This window comes from Lissotriton helveticus, chromosome 9 (assembly GCF_964261635.1).
Source record: "Lissotriton helveticus chromosome 9, aLisHel1.1, whole genome shotgun sequence".
Taxonomy (NCBI): Eukaryota; Metazoa; Chordata; class Amphibia; order Caudata; family Salamandridae; genus Lissotriton; species Lissotriton helveticus.
In genome coordinates, this window is record NC_136070.1 from 10,600,340 (window position 1) to 10,626,590 (window position 26,251).

At 48.9% G+C, this 26,251-nt stretch overlaps 1 protein-coding gene across 2 annotated transcripts in view; it reads left to right on the forward strand.

The window, feature by feature from the left end:
- LOC144780852 (phospholipase A2 inhibitor and Ly6/PLAUR domain-containing protein-like) overlaps positions 1–21,128 on the forward strand; it is a 172,933-nt gene extending 151,805 nt beyond the window's left edge. For both annotated transcript variants that reach the window (XR_013600808.1, XM_078659350.1), the window contains one exon: positions 20,990–21,128. Coding sequence is in view for 1 of the 2 variants with exons in the window: in XM_078659350.1 (XP_078515476.1) it covers positions 20,990–21,105 (116 nt within the window). In the remaining variant the exon portion in view is untranslated. The remainder of the gene's footprint in view (positions 1–20,989) is intronic.
- Positions 21,129–26,251: the final 5,123 nt, after the last annotated feature.

The window sequence follows — 26,251 nt, forward strand, 5'->3', positions numbered from 1 at the left end:
AAAACAGGGATTCCGTCCTGAACCCTCGGGTTCCATTTTGTGCATGGCAGCCATTTTGTGGTTGCCCTTACATAGGCCGATGACTAAGGCCGAATTAAGTCTTTTGGGACACGTACACCTTTAGCTGACTTTTGTGTGACCTGGACAAGCTGACTCCACTGCCCGAAGCCAAACCTGTTCGGCCAGTTCCTTTCCCAGTGGCCGATCAAGATTAGGATCAAGGCACAGCATACCATAAACCCTTCATCACACACAACTATGCCTAATCTTACACACACCTGTCTCTGTTTCTTGCTTTATGACCTACTTTACGATGAGGAGGTGCCCGATTTTATTAGGGGTCCGTCCGATATCTGATGGAAAATGTTGGGCCTTGCCGGGAAATTGATTGTGGGCTGGGCAAACTGAAAGGTGGGCTTGTCATCATGATTCTGCTTTTTCTTTGTTATGACAATATGTGAATGGTCAACTGTAAAATAAGGAATGTTTGCCTAAAGCATAATATTTTGTATAAAAAGGGATGGCTGGCTTTGTAAGTTGAGCAGTCTAATGAGAATATACACCATGTTGTACTTCTAGGATACCTGTTACTGGCTGCAGCCAATAAATTCGATATTTGACTTCACCAAGAAGACTCTGTGTTTCTGTAGTCTGGGACAGGAAGGACTCGAAGTCTTAGGGTGTGTTCCCTGGCACCGCTGGGTTCTTAAAAAGCCAGTACTTCAGATGAAGCATGATACCAACTAGGCTGGCGTGTGAGGGGTCTTTTAAAAAAACCTAATGGCTCCCTGGCACTGTTTACAATACCAGTGAGTCCAGGTAACTTTTTTCTCAGTGGGTCTGTCTACATTGTTTGTATATATTAAAATTGTGGATAGGGACGTACCCCTCAATTGTCCTTGCTCTCTCCTTTGTCTATTCTCCCCCTATGCTTTTAAGTTGCCAATCCGTATTCTTCTATCTAAACTATCCCTCCCTTGTTCCGAAGTGCCTTCACCAGAGTCCTGGTTCGTTTAATTGTCACTTGACACTATACTATATGAGCTGTTGCTAATTGATTCAGATCACTGTCCGAAATCAATTTGTATCATTTTTTTACTAGGTGATCGAATTTCCTAGCAAAAGTAAACACCCTGCCCCCTAGATAGTCGTTCTCATCTCTCTTGAGTTTCTAGTTTTACATAACTTGATCTGCCCCTGGTGTTTGTTAAGAACCTCTTGTAAAATCGCACAGTTCTTTTGCATAGGTTCTGGCACATTGATGTCTTTGATTTCTTTCTCTATCTCTTTAATTTCAACCTGAAACTTGCTTTCTTTCCTCTCTGCGCGGATGATCAATATCTCCATTAGATTCATGGAATTGTTGATTAGTTCTTTTTCCCATCTTATTAAGAGGTAATCCTCAAGATCATCATATGTGGGGAAGATTTGGGCACATAGTCCCCTGGGAATTCTATTGAGTTTCATGTATTGTTTTAGGGTGGTGGCATCCCACCACTTGGATTTCTCATTCATTTTTAACCTTTCTAATTTCTGGAATTTTTCTTGGAGGCCTTCACTCCTAGTTGGTCTTGTCGTCATTGATATGCCTGCACTTAGTGTCTGAACAATTCCTGTGCTAATTTCTTTCTTTCTGATAATTCTGTCGTGGTCCTAGTATTGTTAATTCTAGCTTACTATATCTCAAGATATGAATCTTCAGGCGGTGCAGCCCTCCACATATGATACAAGCAATACAATACAATGCGATGGCTGGGTGGTTGGCGCACTCTATCAAATATATATAGAAAAGGTGTCACAATCAAATCTAAGCCAATGTCCAAGAGGTATACGGTGCTCCGTAGGAGGAAGAGCCACCCATTCTTCCTCAATCAGAAATGTTCCGGACTTATCAGTACTGTTCTCCAGGCACACAGAAATGAGTTGAGATTGTGGTTTCAATAGCTCTTTTTATTCCTTGATTAGCTATACGAGCCCTTTGCTAACACGTGTTTCGTCTCAAGCTGTTGATGTCACAGCAGACTTCTTCAGGGCAAGATTCTATTACAAATCATAATCCAAACTTTAATATCCAATATATATTTAGTATCACAGAGACGTGAAGGAGTTGTGACCACAACCTGGATCGTGTGTTCTCAGGATACAAAGGGTATTATGTTAGTATTTAGTGTGTCTTAGAATAGGGACACATTGTGTCAGGCCTTAGATATTACAAACCAGTGTGTAGTGTCTCTATGTGTTCTCTTTAATCAGGTGACGGGTTAAGTAGTGTTTTACGAGCCCAACGACGCCCATAGTCACTCGGTCACTTCTTATAATCTATATCTTTTTGTTTCGGTCAAGTCCTACTAACGGTTGTCACATCAGACTGTGAAGCCAGAATAGATATATCAAATTGTTGCCCATGTAAAATACCTAAAGTACCAAGTTCTAAGGCAGCAAAAAAAGCAGGTCTCACATCCAGCCGGCCTATCGATGTACACCTCTGTACTCGAGAGAGAGAGAGTACAGATGTTATCTGGGGGTTACGCTCACTATAGATTTGATTGGTTACGCCGTATTCAGATGCGTGGGTTCAAAATACATTGTGGGGGTATTTTGAGGGCTCACCGCGGCTCCTTATTTCGCCCGGTGACTCCAGCCCTTGAAATCTACAAAAGTCCGGCACTAGGAGCCACTCTGTACGGTGGAGAGCTTTTGGGCTTCTAACAAGACACTAGACCCTTAGAGATTATACAAAATCGCTTTTATGAGGAACCTAAGTAGCTTACCAGCTAGCACCTGCATGTCCCCTACATCTGGATTATGGCCTTGAAGGCATCAATTACCCAGCTGGGTTAAGACGGCTTTTATGCTGGCTGAGAGTTTGAGTTACCTCAGAGCTTGTGACATTTCATATGGCCATAGATGACCTGTAAGAGTGCCTGGCTTTGGATAACGAAAGATCGGCTGGGCCAGATTGGGAACAGGAATCTTTGGTTTTCCCTGCAGATGCTGGGTTAGATTTAAATATGAGCTAAAAGTCACCTATTGGCGTTATACTGACAACCAAATTACATACCCTCTTATGGCTGGGTCTCTTACTGATCCTTTTTTAGAGTTCAAAGTAGATTACCATCTGGAAGCATTCTTAGATGAGATTGAACCCCCTTGTAAAGCCTTTCTATGTTAACCCGTTGGCTGCGTCGAACGTTCAGCTCCAGTGCTGAATGATCAAAAAATGGGTGGGGCAGAGTCGGCCAACAGACGTGCGCAGCACTACCACGGTAGTGCTCGCGACGACCGTTGGCCGACAGCAGCAGCCAATGGGTTAAATTCGCAAGGGGATCTTGCCTATTTGCTCTTTTCCAGTCAAATGGAATTGTCACTCTAGTCATTGTGACAAATTCTGCCTGTTCTGCCCTCAGTCTGAGCATGTCATATTTTTCTGTTCAACATACCAAAGCATCAGAAGGAAGTGGATTTGCTAAGACCTGGGGAATAGGTTTAGGACCTCATAGAGAATTTGAAGAAGTGTTGCCAGACAAAGCATTGTGTTCTCTTTCTCATGATTTTTGATGTACACGTGGAGGCTATTTCTATGTGTGCTGCAAAATGCAGCTGCACTTCATCCAGATATTCCTCAAAAGCTGGGGTTGGTTTTATAAGAAGGGACTGAGACGTTAAACTACCAATATCTGGGCTATGGGAAACGCTATTTTGTATGAATGTCAGAAAGCATTTTCAATATTTTTTGGGAGGCTGCTGTCAATAAAGTAGGTGCTTCCCGGAAATGCTTCAACCCAAAACCACGTGTTGTGCATGCTTGACCCACTGGAGGCTAGTACCTTTGTCAGACCTTAGAATCTCTTCAAGCCCTTCTTTGTAACTTGCTAGTTCTATTGTGGTCCACAATCGCACCCAAAACAGCAATGGTCTTAGTGAAGGCTGGTGGTCGTTGCGTTTTAAGTTCAAGTCCATGACAATAGGAATAACAGGTGTTCACACAGATAGACGTAGCAACATCCTTAAAAATGTATTTTCTTCCCCCGCAAAACTATTACTACAGGCGGTCCCCCATAATTCCGCACCATAGAGGGATGCCAATTGAACCCTAAGTTTATACACTTCAAGTGCAGGAGATCCTGCCTTGGTAATACTATTTGCGTGTCTTTAGGTCTCGCCTCTCAATGCACATGCGCATTGAGCGGAGCGAGACTATAGGGGCTTAAACAGACTTTACCTAGACTGGCGATTTGGTGCTGTGCCCGTGCGCTTTTAGGTCAATGCGCAAGCGCATTGACCTAAAATGCGAGTGCACAGCATCAAATCGCCAGCCATCTGTTCCCCAGCAGCTCTTCCGGCTCCGCCCCACAAGCTTCCCCCAGCGTGCGCTCTGCCTCAGCCACGCTCCTCCCTGCTGCGGCCGTATCGCATTTTCTCCTCCCCCCTCCCCACAGCAATGCCCTCCGTCTTTTAATTTGCTTTTGTAATTTGCTCACTTTCTCCTCCCTGCTGCGGCCGTATCGCATTTCTCCTCCCCTCTCCCCACAGCAATGCCCTCCGTCTTGTAATTTGCTTTTGTAATTTGCTCACTTTTAATGTTCTCATGTATCAGTTTTGTTTCTATTGTGAACAGCTCTGCCATCTTAGGGTAAAGTCCCAGCTATGTAAAAATGCACAAACAAATAAATAAGTAAAGAAGGGTAAAACGTTCCTGCTCCGCCCACCCTTTTAATGTATTCTCTTTCCTGCGACAACAACACCCCCCCTCCCTCCTGTGCGCGGCTGACCTTCCCCCATCCATTCCCCTTCCTTTATCACTACCGTATTGCAACACGCCACCCCCTCACTTGTGCACTTTCTGCACCTATCCCTTTTCTATGTCCTTCTAAACAATCGAACTTCCGACCTCCCTCATCCACCCAAGTTAGAAAGCCAACTCCGCCCCATTCAAAACTTTAATCTTTTGACCCTCTGTCCTTAATTAGCCCCCCAGCATATCGACTACAGCAAAAAATAACTCCACCATCACTAACTGGCACTTACAAGCCACCCCCACCCACCATACCATTTAAAGCTCTTGCACACCACAAATAAATTACATTCACGACAAATTACCTCATAAAAATAAAAGGCCCCTGCTGCGCCCCTTAATACAATCTCAATTTTGCACCAACAACCGCAACCCCTTCCCCCACTTGTGCACTTCCTGCATCTATCTCCTTTCCGTCTCCTCCCAAACAATGAGATCTCCCACGTCCCTCACCCACCCAAATTACAAAGCCAACTCCGCTCCATTTAAAACTTAAAGCCCTTGACCTTATGTCCTTAATTACGGAAAAAGAATTCACATTCACCAACCATCACCTACAAGCCACCCCCACCCACCATACCATGTAAAGAGCACTAACATTACAAAACAAATTAAAAGATCGCTTTTTTTTATTACCTGTCACACGAGGCCGGAAACGAACAGCAGACGCTACACTCCTTCTAGAAACTACGCGGTTTACTATGTGGGAATTTCCAGCTGCGCTACATACATACGCTACATAAGATAACGTAGCAATGGCATTGGCTGACGGACATGTCACTCACAAAAGGAACACAAAGCTGATCTTATACAGTCATGTTCACTAAAGTGCCTCATTTCACTTTAAAGAAACACTAATGCACAGGCCACTTAAAAGTAGCTTCAGTTTCACCTTTAATACGTGTTGCACATATTTACATTTCTACTGCCCTTTCACTGTAAACAGATTTTTAGTGCTCTACTCTCTCCTGTAGGCAACTACCTCTTTACCTTTAAGCTGTAGAGGCTTGTTTTAATTGCAGGTTTGTTTGGCTTTAAAATTACAAATGCTATAGGTGTCACATTCGCGAAAGTTATAACTATTGGCATTGTAAATGACAAAGCTATCAATTTAGCTATTTTAAAAACCAACACATAAATAAAATAATTGTCATTCACAAGACCAATAGCTCCAACTTTTCTAATGCGAGACCTATTGCATTTCCAATGCTTGTTAGTATTGGAAAGGAATTTTGAAGCGAGATGGTCTTAGTTTTTTTTTTGCAAGTGTGGGTAAAAGGTCATTTTAGTGTCGAGTGTGATACCTAAGTAATTAAAATTCTACACATATTCTAGCTTCTATTTTTGGACATGTTAGACCTGGCATCCTTGCGTGGCTCTCCTTACATTACTCTCATAGCCCCCCCCCCACGTGCGTGACCCACTCTTCAGGCTAGACACCCCTGTGCCCCAACAGCAGCCCCGTGCGAGGCCCCCCTGATGTAATCCTGGCCTCTGTCCTCACCAATCCCCAATGACCCCGGGGAAATAATAGAAACCCCAGCGTAGCACCCCCCTGATCCCCCGGGTTCATGAAGCCTAGTCATAAGAGCAGAACGATAGGAGGCCTAGTTTAGAAATCACCCGTTCCCTAAGACCCCTGACTCTGTAACCCCCCACGCAGGGCCCCGAACCAAGGGAAACCTGGATGCCAAACGCACCATGCCAGGCTGAGAGTAGCGAGCCTCTCCCAAGTGAGGGGGGTAGAGTAGTTTCGATCACACCTCCTGCCTCCCCCAGGGATGGCCCCGCTCCCCGCCAGTTGTCTGGAAACCCTGCAGCAAGAATTCAAAGGATTGAGGTGCGAGCTGGCAGGAAGCCCTCAATCAGCACCGGGGCACCAGGGAACCGCCTGCGACGGCTCAGGACTTCAAAGAGAAAAGGACTATAACTGGCGGCCCCTTCTGCTACTTGGGGTTGTCGTTTGCTGTCGTCCGAGAGAGTTCTGCTGACCTGGTCGCGGCTCGTCCGATTTAGATCTGAAGTACGCTTCACCCCTGGCACCCAGAGCAAGCCCTGCGAACTTGGTCGCGGCTCCACTTACCCCTAAGGACATTCTGTTTCCAACTACTCGAGCCCTGCTGACGTGGTCGCGGCTCCACCCACCCCTAAGGACATTCTGTTTCCAACTGCTCGAGCCCTGCTGACTTGATCAGGGCTCCACTCACCGCTAAGGACGTTCTGTTTCCAACGGCTCGAGCCCTGCTGACTTGGTCGCGGCTCCACTCACCCCTAAGGACGGTCTGTTTCCAACTGCTCGAGCCCTGCGGACCTGGTCGCGGCTCGAGCCGGACACTGGTACGTCCTGTACCCCCATCCCTGAATTACCGCGGCTCGAGGAGTGCGAGCCGAGCCCGAGGTACGCCCCGTGCTTGAGGCATCATCGTACCACGTGGCTCGAGGATTGAGAGCCGTACGCCTGGTATGCCATGCATCTGCCATCCAGCAGTCCCCACGTGGCTCTAGGATTGAGAGCCGGTCGCAGGGTACGCTTCGTACCTCCCGCCGCAACGTCACCGCTACTTTTCACGGTTCCCCAGAACTGGCCCGGACGTTGGGTACCTCGTGCCCGTGGACTCATGACCACCTCTTTTATTGGACTGTGAGTACTGGGAACGCCTCAACGAATATACCCCGATCGAACTGTCCATTACTCACCACGTGCCTGGGGATGCCCCTACCCCTCACCTGATTGTATAGTGTACTCTTTAACCTTGCGAGCCTGATGACAATTGTTATACAAAGAACCTTTTATTCATATAACCAACTGGTGTGGTGTCCCATTGTAGTGCGGTGAGACCTTACTGTGCACGACTATAAATGCCTAACCCTCCCATCTGAGGGTCAGACTCCAAGCGCTCGGCAACGTTTCTGGAAGAGGTGGGTCCTTGTGTGGTCAGAAGTAGCTACCTCTACCACCCAGAGACCCCCCTTCCAACAGGACAGTTATGTTCTTTTTGAATGATTTATGTGGATTAACTGCCATGTATTTTGTTTGGCTAGAATTAATTTCTAGACCCTTAAAATCACAATAAACGGTAAACAAGTCCGATAAACATTGAAGCCCTTTGGGGTTTGAGATACTAAAATAGTCTCATCCGCAAATAAAAGCGTTGGTACTGGCATCCCACCTAACTTTGGTGAATCGTGTGTACACCCCAGAAGATATTTTGTGGCATCATTTACATATAATGAAAATAGGGTGGGTGATAGTACACAGCCCTGTCTCAGGGGCGTAACACAGGCCCCCGCATCCCCCGCAGTGTGGGGGGCCCAGGGGCTGCAGGGGGGCCCCTCAGCACTGTACTCACGCCAGAGAGCTCCGGATTAAATACGGAGCGGGGCCCCTCTGTACACCTTGCAGTGGGGCCCCCCACAACTTTCGTTACGCCTCTGCCCTGTCTTACACCCCTCTTTACAGGAACTGCCTCAGTAAGTTCTCCCCTCGGATCCCATCTAACTTTTGCATAATTATCTTCATGCAATCTTATTTGCACAAGAAGATCCTCAGGGATAGCTTGGTTTTTTAAGGTACTCCTGAGCAAATCTCTGGGGATGAGGTTGAAGGCGGCGTTCAGATCTATAAAAGCTATGTACAAGTGGCCTTTTTTTTAAATCGTATATTTCCGACTCATACAAAGGAATCTAAAGACCTGGTCAATTGTACTGATTCTAGCTCTAAACCCTGCCTGGTATTGTGATAAAATATGATTCTCCGCAATCCAGACATTTAATGTTGATAAAATCTGCTTAGCATAAATCTTTTGTAAAGAGTTGATTAAACTTATAGGCCGGTAATTTGCAGGGTCTTGGCGGTCACCTTTTTTAAAACTAGTAATAATTTCAACCCCTTTCCACGACTCCGGTAGTGGGGCGCCCGCTGCCACTGCATTACAGAAAAGATTGACACATGGCCCCCCAACAGCTTTGTCATGCCTCAACAGGTCACCTGGTAGTTTATCTGGGCCTGGGTCTTTCCCAGGCTTTACGGAATCAATTGTTGCTAGGGTGTCCTCTGGACTAAAAAAATAGAGTGATGATTGAGGGGTTTGTTATATGTCCTTGCTGGTTATTTATTGAGTCCATTTTAGTCCCAGAATCCAGTTTTGAAAAATAGTTGACCCAAGTCCCTGCGTCTAAGAAAAGGTCCTTCTTACTTCTTCCCAGTTTGTGACCTTTGGCTATCCATCGTCAGAGGCCTGGGTGATCTTTGGTTTTGGCTGCAATAATCAATTCCGTCCAGACACTGTCATCCCAGTTGTTCTTGGTTGCACTAATAATATTTTGTACTTGGACCTTTTATCTCTTTGTGTCGTGACATCATTTGAGTTATCTTCCATAATAAGCTCTCTTTGCTTTATGGCAGTCATTATTGTGACACTGATTTGCTGAGGTATTAACAACTATTACCCCCCCATCTCCCTGGGGATCCTACTCAAAGTATATCTTAGTTTGCCTACCAATGTGTGAGGTGAACAGCCTTTACAACGAAACTTTTACAACGCACTACCATTACGACGCAACCATTACAACGCAAACCATTACAACGCATTGCGCTGGGGGGCGCTCTAGGATAGGGAATAGATTTAATTTACTATCCAACACCTTCCCTACTATCCACGGGGACTGGAGTGTGAATAGTAAATTAAACTATTCACTATCCAGCACCCCAAAGCACTATGCGTTGTAATGGTATGCGTTGTAAAAACTGCGTTGTAACGGCATGCATGGTAAAAGCATGCGTTGTAACGTCATACATCCATGTGTGATGGATCTGCACTATGAGGATCTCTGCAACGGGCAGGTCAATCCCACTACTGGCTCAAATTTGTGGTTAAAGTCTCCCCCCACAATTACTATTGCACTCAGGTCAATTGTGCTTAAAAACTGATTTGCACATGGCCAGGTCTAAACTGGGGTGGCATGGTGAGCAAAAGAATGATGGTCCATCAATTGGGTGTCTTTTGCTTCTCACCCTAAGTGCGCCGGGTATGCTCAGACGTGGGTCCCGGGCTCACTGTGCCACTGGATTCATGCTGTCCTGGCTGATGAGGGGTGAAACCCTGAAACCGGTACTTGGATACTTGTTTCTGGTCCAGAGAGGACCTGGCTTGGCAGTTTGGGCTGGACTATTCCCATGAGGCACAGGGTCAAGACTGATATACAACACTCCTTAGCACAGGTATATCAATTTTCGAAGTAACACAGGTACATAATGTGAAAGTACAAACATAAATAATAGGCAAGAAATTGTTCTTCTTTCTTCTTTGTCATTCAATTTAATAAGAGCAAATCTTCACAAATTGTTCTCTACAGCCAGCACATATTTCGTCGCAACCGGGATGTCGTCCCGCGACTTTCTCAAGGCTATTTCTTGTGTAAGAACTGTTTTTCTATGTGGTGATATTTCCATACCCAGACGTGGGTCCCAAGCTCACTGTGCCACTGGATTCAAGCTGTCCTGTCTGATGAGGGGTGAGACCCCGAAACCGGTCCTCGGAAGCTTGTTTCCGGTCCAGGGAGAGCCTGGCTTGGCAGTTTGGGCTGGACTGTTCCCATGAGGCACAGGGTCAAGACTGATTTGCATATGGCCAGGTCTAAACTGGGGTGGCGTAGTGGGTAAAAGAATGATGTATTTAACCCAAATCTCTTGACTGGGGGTGAATGTTTTGATTTGTTCTGCATTCCTTCCATCAATTGTGTGTCTTTTAAAAACTTGTCTAGCAGCTCATTTACTGGGGATACCTTACTAGATGAAGCACTGTATCACATTTACAATAAGTCACTTGGGTCCAAACACATTTGCTGTTTTACATTTAAATGAAGGAGAGTAATGGAGATGTGAACTTTTGTGATAAATGAATAAAAAAAGTATACCTGGTCTAGTTTAACACTACAGCACTTGCAGCCAATTGAAATAAATACGTTTCCACGAAATCATCTGGAATATTAGCGAATGCACTGTCTTCAATAACAGTGCAGTATTTGTATCTCTCAGGATCTATTTGACTATATTGTATAGGTGGGGGATTATGGGCATGTTGATTTGTTTTGAGGGTCTTCCAAATTATTGTCCTCAGGCAAGTTGTTGTCTAATAATTCTCTGCATTATTTTTGATTTCAAACTCTTTTGTGGCACATATAGAGAAGCTTACCACCTGATTCTTCATGCATAAATTAATTGGAAACATTTCTCAATTCCTGCAGAGCTGCTCCACAAAAATCTATTTCAGGCCCCTATCATTGCTAGGTTAGACTATTGCAATTCTTTTATGTAGGATTGTCGGCTATCTCCTCTAATAACTACAACATAACCAGAGTGCTTATTCTGGGGCTAAGCAGGAAAATTAGCATTTCTGTCCATCGTCCTCTCCTTGACTGTCTCCCAAGTGTTGTTTATAGATGATCTTATGTTTCTGGGCCATGTACAGCCTCGCCACTGACAATTACTTGGCTTCTCTTTCCTCAGCCTATTCCGCAACTAGATACCTCCACTTCAGATCTCTACATTATGCTTCCCTACAAGAACAAAATATGTATGTAACATAGTCTGGTTCTCTTGTAGAACCCTCCTTGTGAACCAAGATCACAATGTATAAAACTGCAAAAAAATATGCCCCAAGAGCAGGCTAGGGAAAGGCATAAAATGCTTTTGCACCCAAACACAGAAACCCACTAGCAGCCAGATCCGAATGGTCTTAACTGTATGAAATATCTTCTAATTGATTGAAAGCATGCCCAATCAGAATCGTTGAAAGATCATGTTGTTGAAGAATCTGATTGACAAAGCATTCACCCAATCAGAGCAAGGGCGTGCACTCGCACCATTTTCAATGGCTATGGGTAGCCAGCAGGAACAGCGGTGGCATGGGGGGATGGCAAACGTATAGTCATCTGTAGACTGGTGTGAGATGCTCTTCCTATTATTTTTGATTGTCTGGTAAGCCAAAGTATGTCTCCCCAAGATTTGCTTCTTGTTACCGTGAAGTAAAAAATATAAAAAGTTGTTGAGCCCCCATATGTACAATGGGGGTAACAGTCAAAACAATGCACAATGGTTCAGTAATTGCTACCCTGAACCGCCACATCAGCAATGGTATTACAACACATATATGAAACATTATGCTTTGATAACCATTTTATTTATTTTTATAAAGACGTTTATTTATTATTCAAGATGGCAGTACATATAGCTTAGCCTACAACCCTGCGGGCCGGCTGCAACATTGCAATGTGATTAGGGGAGAAGGGGGTGCAGATAGAAATGCATTGTGCCGTCCGTTATACCCTCAGTGAATGAGGTTTTAAGTACAGTTTACATATCACATGTGCTCACTGTGCAGTTATGTATGCAAATGACGTCTCATTTTTAATTTTTTCTTATAAGTAAACTGTTTAACTCCGCAAACAAAAACAGATCAGTTCTCATTGGTATGTCCCAATTTGTAGCTGCTCTAGCGCGTGTTTTGCCAGCATCCATGACACTAAAACCCACTAAAACTGAGCGTCAGTCCCTATTAGGGCGGCAGTGAAGCAGGGGTCTGCAGTGCATGCGCTCAGTCTGCCTCCATCAGAATGTGCGACAGCCTTTGATAACAGTGGGGCCCCTCGGGCTGTCAACAGAGTGCGCGTAGCGCCTAACGGATGAACAGTATAGCCACGCTGTGTTCTCGGGGGACGTCACTCGCGTCCGGTCTCACGGCCGGACAAGAGTCCAGGTGTATCTTCTTGGTGTGGCGTGTAAGGAGGTCATAGCTACGCTTGGGAACCAGAGTCCGATACAATGAACATGGGGATATGTGTGGGATGGGGAGTGGGAAGGGAGAGTGTACCTGCGGGAGCGATGCCGCGGAGAGGAACCTGGTGTGTGTGTCTATCCAGTGTGGATTAATGCGATTACGAGTGGGTGGTTGCCCGTGTCTGGAGCCAGTATGTCAGACGTATGGCACAGCCGCCGCCTAGTGTGTCCGGTGGGGGGGGCAGGCTGCCAGCGAGCCGCTGGCGCCTCATCTCCAGCACCCCCGGTTGGCGAGTGTCGTGTTAGCGTGGACACAGCCTGTGCCCGTATCGTCGTCACTGCTACCCCATCAGTGCTATCCTACTCGTAGCGGTCTCTAAGTGAGCCCTCTGGCCGTGCCCTCCTCCTGGAGGGACCTCAGTATTTCGTACCAGAGTTGGGATATCGGGAACTGCCTTAAGCCCGCTATCTCCTCCCGGTGTAGTGCCGTGCTTTCCGCTCTAGCCCAATTGGTGAAGGATGCATACCAGTGTTTGGGGAATGGCGGTTCCCTTCTTTTCCAGTGTTTAGTGAGCAGTCTTTTGGCTGTAATTAGGCCCAGATCCCAGAACCTAGCCTGCGTCTTATTGAGTTTGGTTCTTTTGTATAACCCAAGAATACAAGCCTCCCACGTGTGGGGCAACCCCGGCCCGTGCTATGTGACAGGAGAGATGTCACCTCTCCCCAGTATGTATCTAGAGAGGGACAATGCCAGAGCATGTGTAAGATATCCGCGCCCAGCAGGTCACATCTAGGACAGGCGGCAGTGTTGGTCATGAAATATCTGTTGATCCTATCTGGTGACAAATATGCCTGGTGCAGTATGTACAACTGAATAATCCGGAAGCGGGGGCTGCGCGGGACATTCACAGGGCTGGCCAGAACCAGGTTCCATTCCTTATCCGTCCAATCCCTCCCGCGTTGGGCTGCCCATTTGTCTCTAATCGGTCGTGTGGATCTTTGTGTGTGTATTAGGAGTGCCTGCGCCAGCCAGTGGGTGACGTGGGAGCCGTTGCCCATAACATGCAGGTACTGAATTAGGTGGTGAATCGGTGGCTCATCCTGGACATCCCCCCAGGACTCCGTGTATGCTCGCAGTATGGACGCGTGAAGCAGGAATCGCCCCGCCGGCAGACCCGTGCCCTCCGACAGTTCCGCAAATGTAAGCAGAGCCCCATCCGCATATAGGTCGCCCATGGACTCCACCCCGGCCGTAGTCCAGCTCTCTAGGATACGTGTTGTCACTGCTCCACCCCTCCGGGGGGTGCCTAGTAGGGGGAGTGCGGGGGCATACGGCCTAACTTCCTGAGTCAGTTTCAGGCTACGGTTGAAGCATTTACGTGCCACAGCCACATGTAGGGGAAGGGGGCGGGGCCCCTTGGTCAGGGGGTGAAACAAAGCGCAAACCTGTGAGTGGGTCCACTGGTAGTCAGCGGTGGCCGTGTCGTCAAGGTGCGAGCCGCTGAGCCAGTGTGTCACCCATTGTAACTGTGCGGCCAGGTAGTACAGCTCCATGTTAGGGACTGCCAGCCCTCCCTCAGCAGTTGGGGAGTACAGCTTCGCCAGTGCCACGCGGGGGCGCCCAGCATTCCAGATCAGGCTGCGGAGCATTGATTCCAGGTCGCGGAATATCTTAGTGGGGACATACAGTGGGATGTTTGCAAAGTGGTATAGCAGCCTGGGCAGGGCTATCATTTTAGAGAGCGCCACTCTGCTGGGCACATTCAGTGGCAGGGTCTTCCAGAAGGCCATCTGAGCCCGCAATGACGAGACCGCGCGCACCAGGTTGCCCTCCAGTATGCTGTGTGTATCCCTGTAAATATACATTCCGAGGTACTTAAACGTGGTGGGGTACCATGTGAGTCTAGTGCCACCGAGGCGCACATCACACTCCCGCAGGTCCGGACTGAACGAATATACTCCAGACTTAGTCCAGTTGACCCTGAGACCCGATACTTCTTCAAAGGTCCGGAAAATGTCTGACAGCGTGTCCGGTACCGCGGTGAGATCCCGCACATATAGCAGTAGGTCGTCCGCGTAAAGCGAAACTGTGTGTACCCCGTCAGCCAGCGGGATCCCCCATTCTGCTCCCCTTTCCCACAAGAGTGCCGCCAGGGGCTCAATGGCCAGAGAGAAGAGAAGGGGTGACAAGGGGCAGCCCTGTCGGGTGCCTCTACGTACCCGCACTGCCTCCGAGAGCAACCTACCCGTCCTCACTCGGACACTGGGCCGCTGGTAGAGGAGTCCCACCATGTCCGCGAAAGCATCGCCCACGCCGAACCTGTCCAGCACTGCCCCCAGATAGGGCCACTCCACGGAGTCAAAAGCCTTCTCAAGGTCTAAGACCAGACACCCCGATCTCGGCCAGTGCGACGTGGCGGCTTCCTGAACTCTGAAGAGGCGGCGTATGTTACGGGAAGTGCTCCTCGCTGGCATGAAACCATTCTGGTCATCATGCACTAGGTTTGAGATCTCTAGGGCCAAGCGTCGGGCCAGCAAGGAGGTGAAGATTTTATAGTCAGTGTTCAACATGGCCAGTGGCCTGTAGGACCCCATGCATTTTGCATCCCTGCCCGGCTTCAAAAGTGAGACCAGACTGGCTTCATTGAGCGTGTCCGGGAGTGCCGAGTCCTCGATCGCAGCGTTATACATGTTGAGCAACTCCGGGATCAGCGTGTCCGAACATGCTTTAAAAAATTCGGCAGGTAAGCCATCTGGGCCAGGGGATTTGCCATTGGATAAGGCGAAAATGGCCTCGCGCATTTCCTCCTGGGTAAATGGTGTTCCCAGGTCACCCTGTTGCATGTTTGTAAGGGAAGGCAGCTGCACTTCTGTAAGCTAATCTGAAATAGACGCCGGGGAGACCCTCAACTGGGATTTATACAGTGCCTGGTAGTGTCCTACAAAGGCTTGGTGTATCTTATTCTGCGTGTACACTATCTCTCCCTCAACCGCGCGGATAGCGGACACCGGCTCCATGCGGTTCTCTTGTCTAACTAGCCAGGCCAGCAACCTCCCGGGTTTGTCGCTGTGTTGGTGTACGCGCGCCGAGTGAGCCGCATAATTGATGTGTCTCAGTCGTTCCAGTAATGCCACATGTTCCGCTCGAGCCTCGTTCAAGCGGTCACCCCTCCCAGCCACCGCTTCCTGCTCCCAGCGTAACAGGTCCGCCTCCACCCTGTGTAGATCTGCGTCTAGTGTTTTCTGCATGCTCCCCTGTGTGCCCAGACAGTGTCCCCGCACCACCACCTTGAAGGCGTCCCATTCTACCTGCGAGGAGGATGCTGTGCCCGAATTGTCTGTGAAGTATTGTGCTACGCAGGCCTGTAGGGAGTCTCGGAAGGGGGCATCTAGCAGTAGGGCAGGTTGTAGTCGCCATGTGGGAATGGGCGGATGTGGGCGTTCCCAGGCCATGTGCAATGTGTGCAAATTATGATCCGAGTGTGTCCGGCCAAGGTATTGAGAATCAGTGATGTGCGGCAGCATTTCTGGTGACACCATGTATCTGTCGAGGCGGACGCGCCACGCATCTTTCAAATCCCACTGTGCCGCCCACTGTGTGAGTGCTCTCGTGACTCCCAGAGATGTTGCGTCCGGCCTGGGTGGGGCCGAGCGGTCCAATATGGGATCCAGTACTGTATTGTAATCTCCCCCCAGTATCCAGGGGACACCGTGCCAGGGCGCTAGTTTCTCCGATAAGCGCGCCAGAAACCCCCCCTGATCCGTGTTCGGAGTGTAAATGGACGCCAGAACAACCGGCTGCCCATCCACGCGGCCTCTCAGCAACACATATCTCCCCTCCGGGTCTGTGAGTACATCTGACATTATGAAGGGAGTGCCCGGTCTTACCCACAGTAGCGCCCCACGGGCAAACGAGGAGTACTCTGTGGCATACAGCTGTCCCCTCCATCTACGGCGCAGCGCAGCCACCTCCGCCCCGCACAAGTGTGTTTCCTTCAGGAGTGCAATATGCACCTGCTGTCTTTTCAGGTAGGAATATATTTGATAGCGGCGCGCTGGTGTGTGCATGCCTCTGATGTTCCAGGTGCAAATCTTTATCGCAGACATTCTAGCAGTGTGAACTCCCCCCCACCATATCCACAAGCAGCAGCCCCACCAGGGTCCACCTCACTCCATTGTCCAACTCTCCCACATCCACCCCCCTCAGTACACTCAACAATGTTCAGGAAGACATTAGGGAAGGGAAAAACAAAGAACAACAAAAACCAGTTGTGGGTAAACCCCACTAAAATACCAAAAGGGCAGTGGCGAAACGGGCCACCGTCCATACTCTCGATCGAGAGGGACAACCTTTCAAGTCTAGGGGGAACGTGTGCTTAGCACAGTCTCGGCAGTTCAAATGTTCAGGTAATGAAGGGGATCAAGGTCCTTCCCCGAGCCATATGAGATAGGCAACTGGCAGCCACCATCAGCATTCCGGAACGTGACACCGGTCGGCCCACAGGGGAGATCCCGCCCAAGCCGGCCCTGGCAGAGGTAGGGTATAAAGAGATGTGGTGTGCTTTCAGGGCCCCTGGCAGGGATGGCTCCCCATTGACCGCAGCCCGCAGTCAGAGGCGGTATAGAATGAGTACGGGTCAAAAGACAACCCCACCACCACCACACCCCCTGGCCATCAGTGCCACTTGGGCAGCACTCACTGTTCCAGCTGGTCACTGTCCAATCAGCAAGCAGGGGGGGGAGATGGCGCCTCCGGCAGCGTCGTGCACCAGCTGCGCCTCAGCATCCAGTCAGGTCATGCCGCCATCCCCCCCTCCATGGCAGCTACCTCTCAGATGCCTCTTGCGAAGTCAATGAAATAGGTCAGCAGTTTGCGGTGTGACGTCTGGCAAGTCCACTGAAATCTGGGAGTTCGGAATCCCATACACGGCTTCATCGTCGTCGCTGGGGACTGTCCGTTGGCCGTCGTCCGGGGCCACTTCCTGGGATGGCGGGGTGCTCAACTGGGAGACTCTCCGGAGCGCATCTTGCTGTTCCTGGAGCATTTGGTCCATCGGGGGCGAGTGTCGCGGCCCCTCCTCCGGGCGCTGAGACTGCTGCGTTCTGTGTCTGCGGCGGGGCCGCGGCCCGCGTATTCTAGGCCTCATCTCACCGCCCCGTGCCTGCCTGGGTGCCGTGTCTGTGCCCTCGTCCAGCCATTCACTGACCTCCTCGGGGGTGTTGAAGAAGTGAGTCTTGTCCCCCGCCACCACTCTCAGTTTTGCTGGGAAGAGCAGGGAATATTTAAGTCCTGCGGTGCGGAGTTTTCGTTTCACTTCCATGAAGTTGTGCCTTTGACGCTGCACTTGGACAGTGTAGTCGGGAAAGAACATTATCACGGCATTGTCTATTCGGATTTCACCGAGGCGTCTGGTTTCCCGCAGCACCGTGTCCCGGTCCCTATAATTCAGAATCCTGAAGAGCAACGGCCTCGGGTTAGCGCCTGTGGTGTGGGGTCTTGTCGGCACTCTGTGCGCTCGCTCCACTACAAAGTAGGGTGATAGCGTGCCTTCGGCAGCAGGGTCTTAAGCCAGTCTTCAACGCGCTGGGCAGGGTGGTTCCCTTCCCATTTTTCCGGGACCCCCACGAGCCTGATGTTGTTGCGTCTCGCCCTCCCTTCCGCATCCTCGGCCCTATCTTCCAGAAACTCCACTCTGTTCAGGAGGTCTTGCACTTGCCTGTCCGTCTGGGCGACCTTGGGTTCAATCTCCTTCACCGTGCCCTCCAGGGTCCTGGTCCGATCGGACAATTTCCTGTGATCGTCTCTTAGGAGGGTCAGATCCACGGCGACGCCGTCTATTTTGGACTCTAGGGAGGTTCTGGTCTGGTGGAGCGACTGTTCCATGCGCTCCATGGCCGCCAGCACGCTATCCAGCCTCGCAGTCAGTTGATCGGTGGCCATTTTGTTGAGCAGCTTGTCAGTTTTTCCCTTCTGCTGGGCGCCTCCAGTCCCGGTGCAGGTCCGCACCCCTCCGGACATGGGCAGGATCGCAACTCCACCGCCTGGGCTGCTCCAGCGGCTCCCCCAGGATCACGCCAGTGCCAGGCGGGGGGTCCGTCGGCCAGCAGCCGCCCCGCTGGCCGGAGTCGCCGTCGTTATGGCCGGGGGGGTCCTTCAGGGAGGGGGGGGTCCTCTCCCCCACCCGACGCTGTTTCACCACGCCGCCTCAAATGTAGCGGGTGGCTGTCTGGGCCAGGTCGCGGTCCCCCGCGTGTCTCTCTGCCCCCCCGGCAGCCGCTATCCCCGCGGGGGTTCCTCAGGCGGGTCCGGTGTGGAGCGCGCTGTGGCGGGCCGCCGTCACAAGTGGTCGGCCAGTCCGGTGCCAATTTTGGTGAGGCGACCAAGTGGGGGGGCCGGGCAGCCCCTCCGCGAGCAGCTGGCCCGCAACGCAAGTCCCAGGCGGCCACCCCGCGCGGGCTCCGCTATATCTGCAGGCGCGAGAGAGACTCACCGGGCGGCTCCAGTCTCAGCCCAGCATCCCGGCGAGGAGCCCCCATCAGCTGGGTCCGCCTCCTCGTTAGCGCCTCAGTGGTGTCCTTCTTGTCTTGCCTGCCCCGGGCGCTTCCCCAGGAGATCAATCGAGTTCGCGCCACTCGCGGGGCATCTGGCGTGTGATGGCCGCCAGGGGAGGGCCAGTCTTCCGCTCTTCTCCCCGCCCGGCCTCTCGCAATTATCCGGCAACGAGGTGTGTTATTTTCGGGACCACAGGGGTCCGCCACCAGCTCGGCAGCAGTCGACCAGGGGGCCGCAGGGAGCGTGGCGGGGTCCGCCGGCCGGGGCCTATGCGCTGGGCCCGAGCCGCGACCTCTCGTGATTGTCACGCCGGCCGGGAGGCAGCTTGTCCCGCAGGAGGGCCCTAGGACAGGCCGGGATCAGCCTCGATGGAGCCTCAGGACGAAAGTCGGCCAGAGAGCCCAGAAGTGTTCCGGGGGTGTCCGCCTGCAGTTTCTGGCGGCTGCGGTTAAATGCGGCGGAGAATCGGCTCAGGGAAGGGGAGCTCGGCACGGAGCTCTACCCAAGGGCGACCTCCGCCATTGCGTGCTTAGCCACGCCCCTCATGCTTTGATAACCATGTACCAAGGTATTACCCCTCTAAGTGCACCTGATGTCTTTCACTAAAATATATATATCACTGAAATCCTGTCAGTGTCCTGGCTGGCTGTTGCTGTGGAAGTTTACGCTCTTAAAATGTATTGTTAGTCAAGCACTTAGGGCCAGATGTAGGTAAATCTAATGTACCGACTCATAAATACCGAATTTTACCGATTCGGTATTTATGAATCGGTAAATTAGAAGGAGGCAGATGTAGGTAATTTTTAAAACACAATTACCGAATCTGTAAGATTCAGTATTTACCGATTCGGTAAATACCGAATCGGTATTTCCCATTGATTCCTATGGGCTTTGAAGCCCATAGGAATCAATGGGAATACCGATCCGGTATTTACCGAATCGGTAAATACCGAATCTTGGCAGGGGGAACGGGGTGTCACTTTGACGCCCTGTAGCCCCCCGAGTGCAGGCTTGTGTGCCATGTGGCACACATACATGCCCTAAGGGCATGTCTGCGTGTCACATGGCATAGGTGTACATGCACAGATGTGCATGTACACCTGAAATCGGTATTTTACCACCCAATAGGATTGGGTGGTAAATACCGACTCCTTAAGGGCCTGTGGCACTCTGTGAAGTGCCACCTACATCTTGATTTACAGAATCGGTAAATTTACTGATTCGGTATTTTACCGATTCTGTATATTTACCGAATCGGTAAATTTACCGATTCTGTAAATCAGATGCCCCCTACATGCCGAATCCAATATACCACCGGTAATAGGCCACTTACATCTGGGCCATAATGTCTTAATTCCACTAATATACTTACTGCATAACTGAATAGCCCAATTCAGCCTTCAGAAAGCTTATTTGATCAATCCAAACACCAAGCGAAACATGTGTCAGCTTAAAGATTTTAAGAAGGTAGACTGCAGTACAATGAACAAATAATATAGTACTGAAGTGACTTATTGCTGCAAAAGTGTTCATTCTAGAAATGTGTTATTTTCGCCCTGAGAAAACTACCCATCTGGGTCTGAGGTTCCCACCAAGTGCAGTTAATAGCACATTATGTTCTCTTATTAAGTTCTGAGTATCATAACTTAACAGGAATAAGTGACTTGTTTGGGGCCTTCTTTGTGTAGGAAAAAAGTCTCAGTTCAATCATCAAACATGCAGGTTTATGTGATATTCAGCTTTTCATACTCACATACTATCTCAGCCAGTCAAACAATGCTTGTTATGCAGAATTCTACAGTTTTACAAAGTACAAAGGACACTAGAGGATGGGAAACTGAGATGTGCTCTCTTTGTGTTTCAGGATACAGCGTAAGAGCGTGTGCTACCAAGGATGCCTGCGACTACGGAGTTGCCAGCTTTGCGAGACATAAAGGATTTGTTTTTTATTTAAGGTGTAGTCCTGCCAAGAAAGATTAAAATGGCCCTAGAAGTCAACAATCCATCCTTTTCTCAGCCTTGTTAATCAGAGGCAGCATCATTCATAATTCACTGTGCCACTGGAACCATCTGATGCCGAGGGTCAGGTTTTATGAACAGGACCACAATTTGAACTAGCCACATCTCCTTATCACCATCCTGGCTACAAATAATTAGGCCAAATGGATGCACATTGTAAAGACACCATGCTGTTTATGAGTCGGAGTGGGCGTAGTTAGCGTAGCAGCACTATGCGTAGCTACGCGAAGTGCACTTCGCACTACGCGAACTGCTTAGTGCACTGTGCAAAATGCTGTCCGCACTGATTGCACAATGCCGGGTGTTTGTCCGCACTGTGCAATCAGTGCAAACCGCATCTTGCACAGTGCAAGCGCTCATTTTCAGCCACTCGACTAGATTTCTACTCAAGAGGCTGCTTTCTCAACGCGGACTGGTTGTTTCTCACTGCGAGCGGTCGCGAGCAAACACGACCACTCGCAATGAGAAACCTGACCTCCCCGCTTTGAGAATCTCACTGGGAGGTTTATTTTCCACGCTTGCGATCGGCAACTTGCTGTTGCTGATCGCGATTGAGGAAATAGTCTCGCTGGGATGTCATTTTGCTCGCTCGCAGTCGCCAACTTGAAGTTGCGGACCGAGAGCAAGCAAAAAATTATCGCTACGCTACGCGTGTTTGCACTGTGCTACATGCATTTTGCGTAGTGCGAAGTAGCGCAAACTTCGCAAACTATGCGAGCTTAGTGTAGTACTTCGCCCAGGGTTATTTATGAGCCAATCCCACTTCCATTGGGCCAGCTTTGTCTGCATGTTGGTTTCCACCTGTAGGCACCTTGAAGCCTTGAGCATTTATTATATGTACGTATATATGTATTGAGTGATGTGGATGGAAGAGTTTGAAAGTACAGAGCGGGCAGACAAAGAGGAGATGGAATTTTTGGAGACAGGAGACAGCCCTGAGTGGTGAACTTTGAAGAGCCATAAAGAAGACAGCCACCATGAGCATTATAGTGAACATGTGTATGATTAGTCAAAACCTAAGCATATGTTATTTTGGTATTGTACAACATTTGTGATGTACTTGGTCCCAGAGGTCTCAGTGGGAGCCGCTGGGTGCACGGGGCAGGTTTGACCAATGAAGCAGACCTCAAAGGGGTTTAACTTCATACTGACATTGTATCTGAGACAAATGAGAATTTGAAAGAGGGATACTAAGGCTGATTGTTTTTAATTTGTCTGCTAAACCTTGAAATATGCTGCAGGCTGCATGGCTAGCTATCTGCACCCCTTTCTTCCCAGTATCATCTCATACTTGAGCAGCTCCTTCCCAGGACTGGCACCAAAAAGGCCCACTCCCCTCTGAGAGAGTATTCTGAAAAGTGCAGATGATCAAACTCTGTAGCTGATCATCCCGATGCTCTATTCCACGTCTGGCCAATTTCCCCCACACCAATTTCCCACACTTGTGCAACACAGAATGCATTTATATTTGTGGGACTTTCCTGTATGTTCCCATATACATCCTGCTCCGCCACATCACGTTTTGTGGGTGGTAAGAAGTAAACACAGGGAAAGTGGCCTCGGCAAACCAATCTGTCACTAAATTGATCTTGAGACTTTTCATACTTTTGCACCTGGCTACTGTGGTGATGGAAGCGGGACACATTTTGGGTTTGGAAATTGGACTCAGCTTTCTTACGTATCTTTGAAACTTCATGACTGTTTGTAATGATCATCTTTTGTGTGGTATTCCCCCAGATGTTGGCCTTCTTTTGCTTTATTCATTTTTGCTGGGTATTTGACAGTGCACACCTCACTACTGCTAACCAGTGGCAACGTGCCTGTGATCTCCTCTCTAAAAATGTTAGAATCAGTATACCACTAGGCAGCATATTTAATGTATTTGTAAGTCCCTAGTAGATAGCACCACATGTATCCAGTTTCGTACTATGACTTTGCCCCAAGAGGGATGGGGCATGCTGTTGTGGGTCCACTGCCTTCATTACTGTGATGTAACACACACAGACTGTTAGATCATTGTGTGCGATTGGAAAGCAGCATTGTGTTTCTTTCAGGTGGGGAGGTGATAACATTTCAGTCCTAATACACAGTCAGTTTGATGTTTGGAAGTGTTTGTCCTGCTGAGGTGCAGGGAAAGAAGACTTCTGATTCTGAGTGAACGCCTGCTTCATACTTGGCAGAGAAAGCTTCCAGGGCGTGGCCCCAGAACTTCATCACCAGAATATTGACTGACATAAGTATTGTATTTTACATGTCATTTACAAATATATTGCTCCATCTGGGTTAATTAAAGAAAGGTACACCCAATGGGGTTATATATAAGTAAATTCATGTTTTTTCTTTGAGCCAATACTTTTAAAAATGATATTCTGACATATAACTGTTTCCAGAGCAGAACCACTGGGGAGGCTATAGCCCACACATGGTTGGCTATTCAATGGAGAACTTGATCCCTGGAGTAGCCAAGGGGTAGTGGTCCAGCAGGTCTTTCGCCTTTCTGAAAGTCTGACACAGGTGTGATTAAGTGTTGACTGAAGGTGTCAGCAGCACTAGGCATTCTGTTACTATTTAGTTGCTGCTATCATGGTGTCTAAAAGCTAAGAAGCAGCTTCCAAGAGGAATCCAATGGGCATTGGGTTGAGAGTGTTGTATCGCAAGCTGAATGTGTCATAGAGAGAATGGCATGAGAACTATTGTGCCACTGAGCTAGTGTGTACACAATCAGCTTTCCCAAGGCTCACATTAGCATGAAATAGTATTTTGGTGAGTTGGGACAATGAAATAAAGTTGGTGTATGTGCAACAAATAATGCATCTGTCTAGATCACTAACCATGGGATTTTTGGTCTAAAAAGACTTAAAGCTTTTTCTCACCAGTGTACGCGAGAATTTCTTGGGCAGACTAAGGGACTAATTAATGAGAAATTGGCGTAGGGCAGCACCTCAGGTCTTCTTGCTGTGCTTCCCTACGCCAATGTGAACGGAAAGAAATGCACCGTATTTATGAAGTAAGGTGCATTCCTGTCCTTTTACCCCTGCGGTGGCACACCATTTGCTGCCTGGCACCCTTTCACCGTGGTGCAAGGGTGCCTCCATTTCATGCAGGATTGTTTTTTGCGGTGGAAAGGATACCTTCCCACACAAAACATACCGAGAGGCTTTTTACTCTTTTCATGTGTGCTGCACAATGCAACACACATGGAAATAAAAAAACGAGAAGTAAATATATTTCTCCTTGTTACGCCTGCTCTGGGGAGGTGTATGTTTTTGGTGCTGCTCCAGGTTTACGTGATTAAGCAAATCTGGGGCAGCGTCAGAATCCATGGGTGCTGTGTGGGAAAACCCTCATCAATGCCCAAGGAACGCGTCCTTGATGTAGAGTCAGGCGAGGCAGCGACGGGCGGTGCTGGGTCTTGCTCCATATCTATGAGGCCATGCAAAGGCACGCAGAGCGGCTTTGCTGCACCTCATAGGTGTGAATGAAGTGCTTCGCCGCTGTAGCATCAAAGAAAGTGACTCCACAGTGGTGCAGCCCGCCTGTAAGTGACACCCTGAGTCTTCTGTCTGAGGCTCAGCACGGTGACTCACAGATCAACACGAAGCCTGAAACTCCTCAGAAGTCTCCGGTGGTGTCTGTTTTGGAGCAGGTGATTCATTTCAGATTGTGACTCCTGAGGTAGTGGAGAGGACCCTGGGTGTGAAACAGTCGAGGTAGGACACAGCAGATAAAGTTCTTCGCGCAATGTTCAGGACCACCACCCAGAAATCAACAGGAAGCCTGCGGTGCCCCTTGGGACCCACGTGACTGCCAAGGTTTCAGATTGCTTATGATTGACATTTTCATAATTTCAGTGTAATTATGAGGGACTTTCAACGACTACGAGTGACACTTTTTTTTAAGCATAGCCAAGCAGTGTATAGGAGAGAAACATATAAATATCAGAGGTTACACCCATTTGAGCAGCAAGAATCTAACAAGATCTTAAAACTTCTGTAAAGCACCAGAAATGGAAGGGTGCTAACCTAGTGCCTGCTGTATTTTTTTCAAAGACTCAACTTAGGCTCATGGTGACATGCTCTAAGTTAGTAAACTAAATTAGGATGTCTTGGAGAAGATCCTAGCTGCCAAGTTTGTCTGCATACGTGTGAGATTTCCGTGTGTGCACTGGGATCGTGTGGGAAACTTCAGTGCCCTATGAGTGACCCTTTTTTTTTTTTTTTGAAAATATCTTTATTAGGCACGTCAGTTCACCAAAGCTGTCATGATGCGACACTGCTTAGTAGCACAACATTTCTATAGTAACGGTGAGTATTACAGTTTGTAATCAACAGTCACATTTTTCCATTTTCAGATTAACTCCCTCAACCCACAACTACACCCTCTCCCTCCCCCCACCCGCACTGAAAGATCCAGTTTTGTGGGCCCGTGTAGGCAATGGTTCGGCAGCGAAAAGCATGTCAACCCAATAATGGGTTCTTCCAAGTTCTCCTGTTACATGTATATGTCTTCACGTGGTTCCAGTAAGGTCTGCTCCTTGGGCATGGCTGGAGGCTATTTACATATCGTGCATGTGTGCAGGCCCCTCAAAAAGCAGTTTGTTACAATGTATGACCAAGTCCACCCACCGTTGTTACTGGTAGACATATCCCTAGTCATCCTGCTCCTTAATACCTTGCTCAAAGTCCGTCAGCAGCTGGTTCCAGTCTAGTGAAATGGGGTGTTTATGGAGTCCCCTACGCTCCTCTCTATGTAGTTCCTGTCCCTCTGCTTTACCCCATCGTATCACTTCCCTGCCCCAGTATTCCACGCCTGGTGGCCTAGCTGACTTCCAGTTCATGGCTATTGCTCTTTTCGCCAGCAACAGCGCTAAGTCCACAAACCTAGTAGCCACACTTCTCTTCTTCTCTTTGTGGCCTATTCCCAGTAAGCCAAATAATGCGGATGTGTAGAGCCTGCCCGGTGCTAAGTCACTCAGAATGCGTTGAATCTCGCCCCAGTAATTATACAGTTTAGGGCAGTACCAGAACATATGTAGGAGCCCCGCATCTTCTTGTTGACATCTGGGGCATGTTCCAGTTGCATCAGGGAACATCGTCCGCAGCCTGTG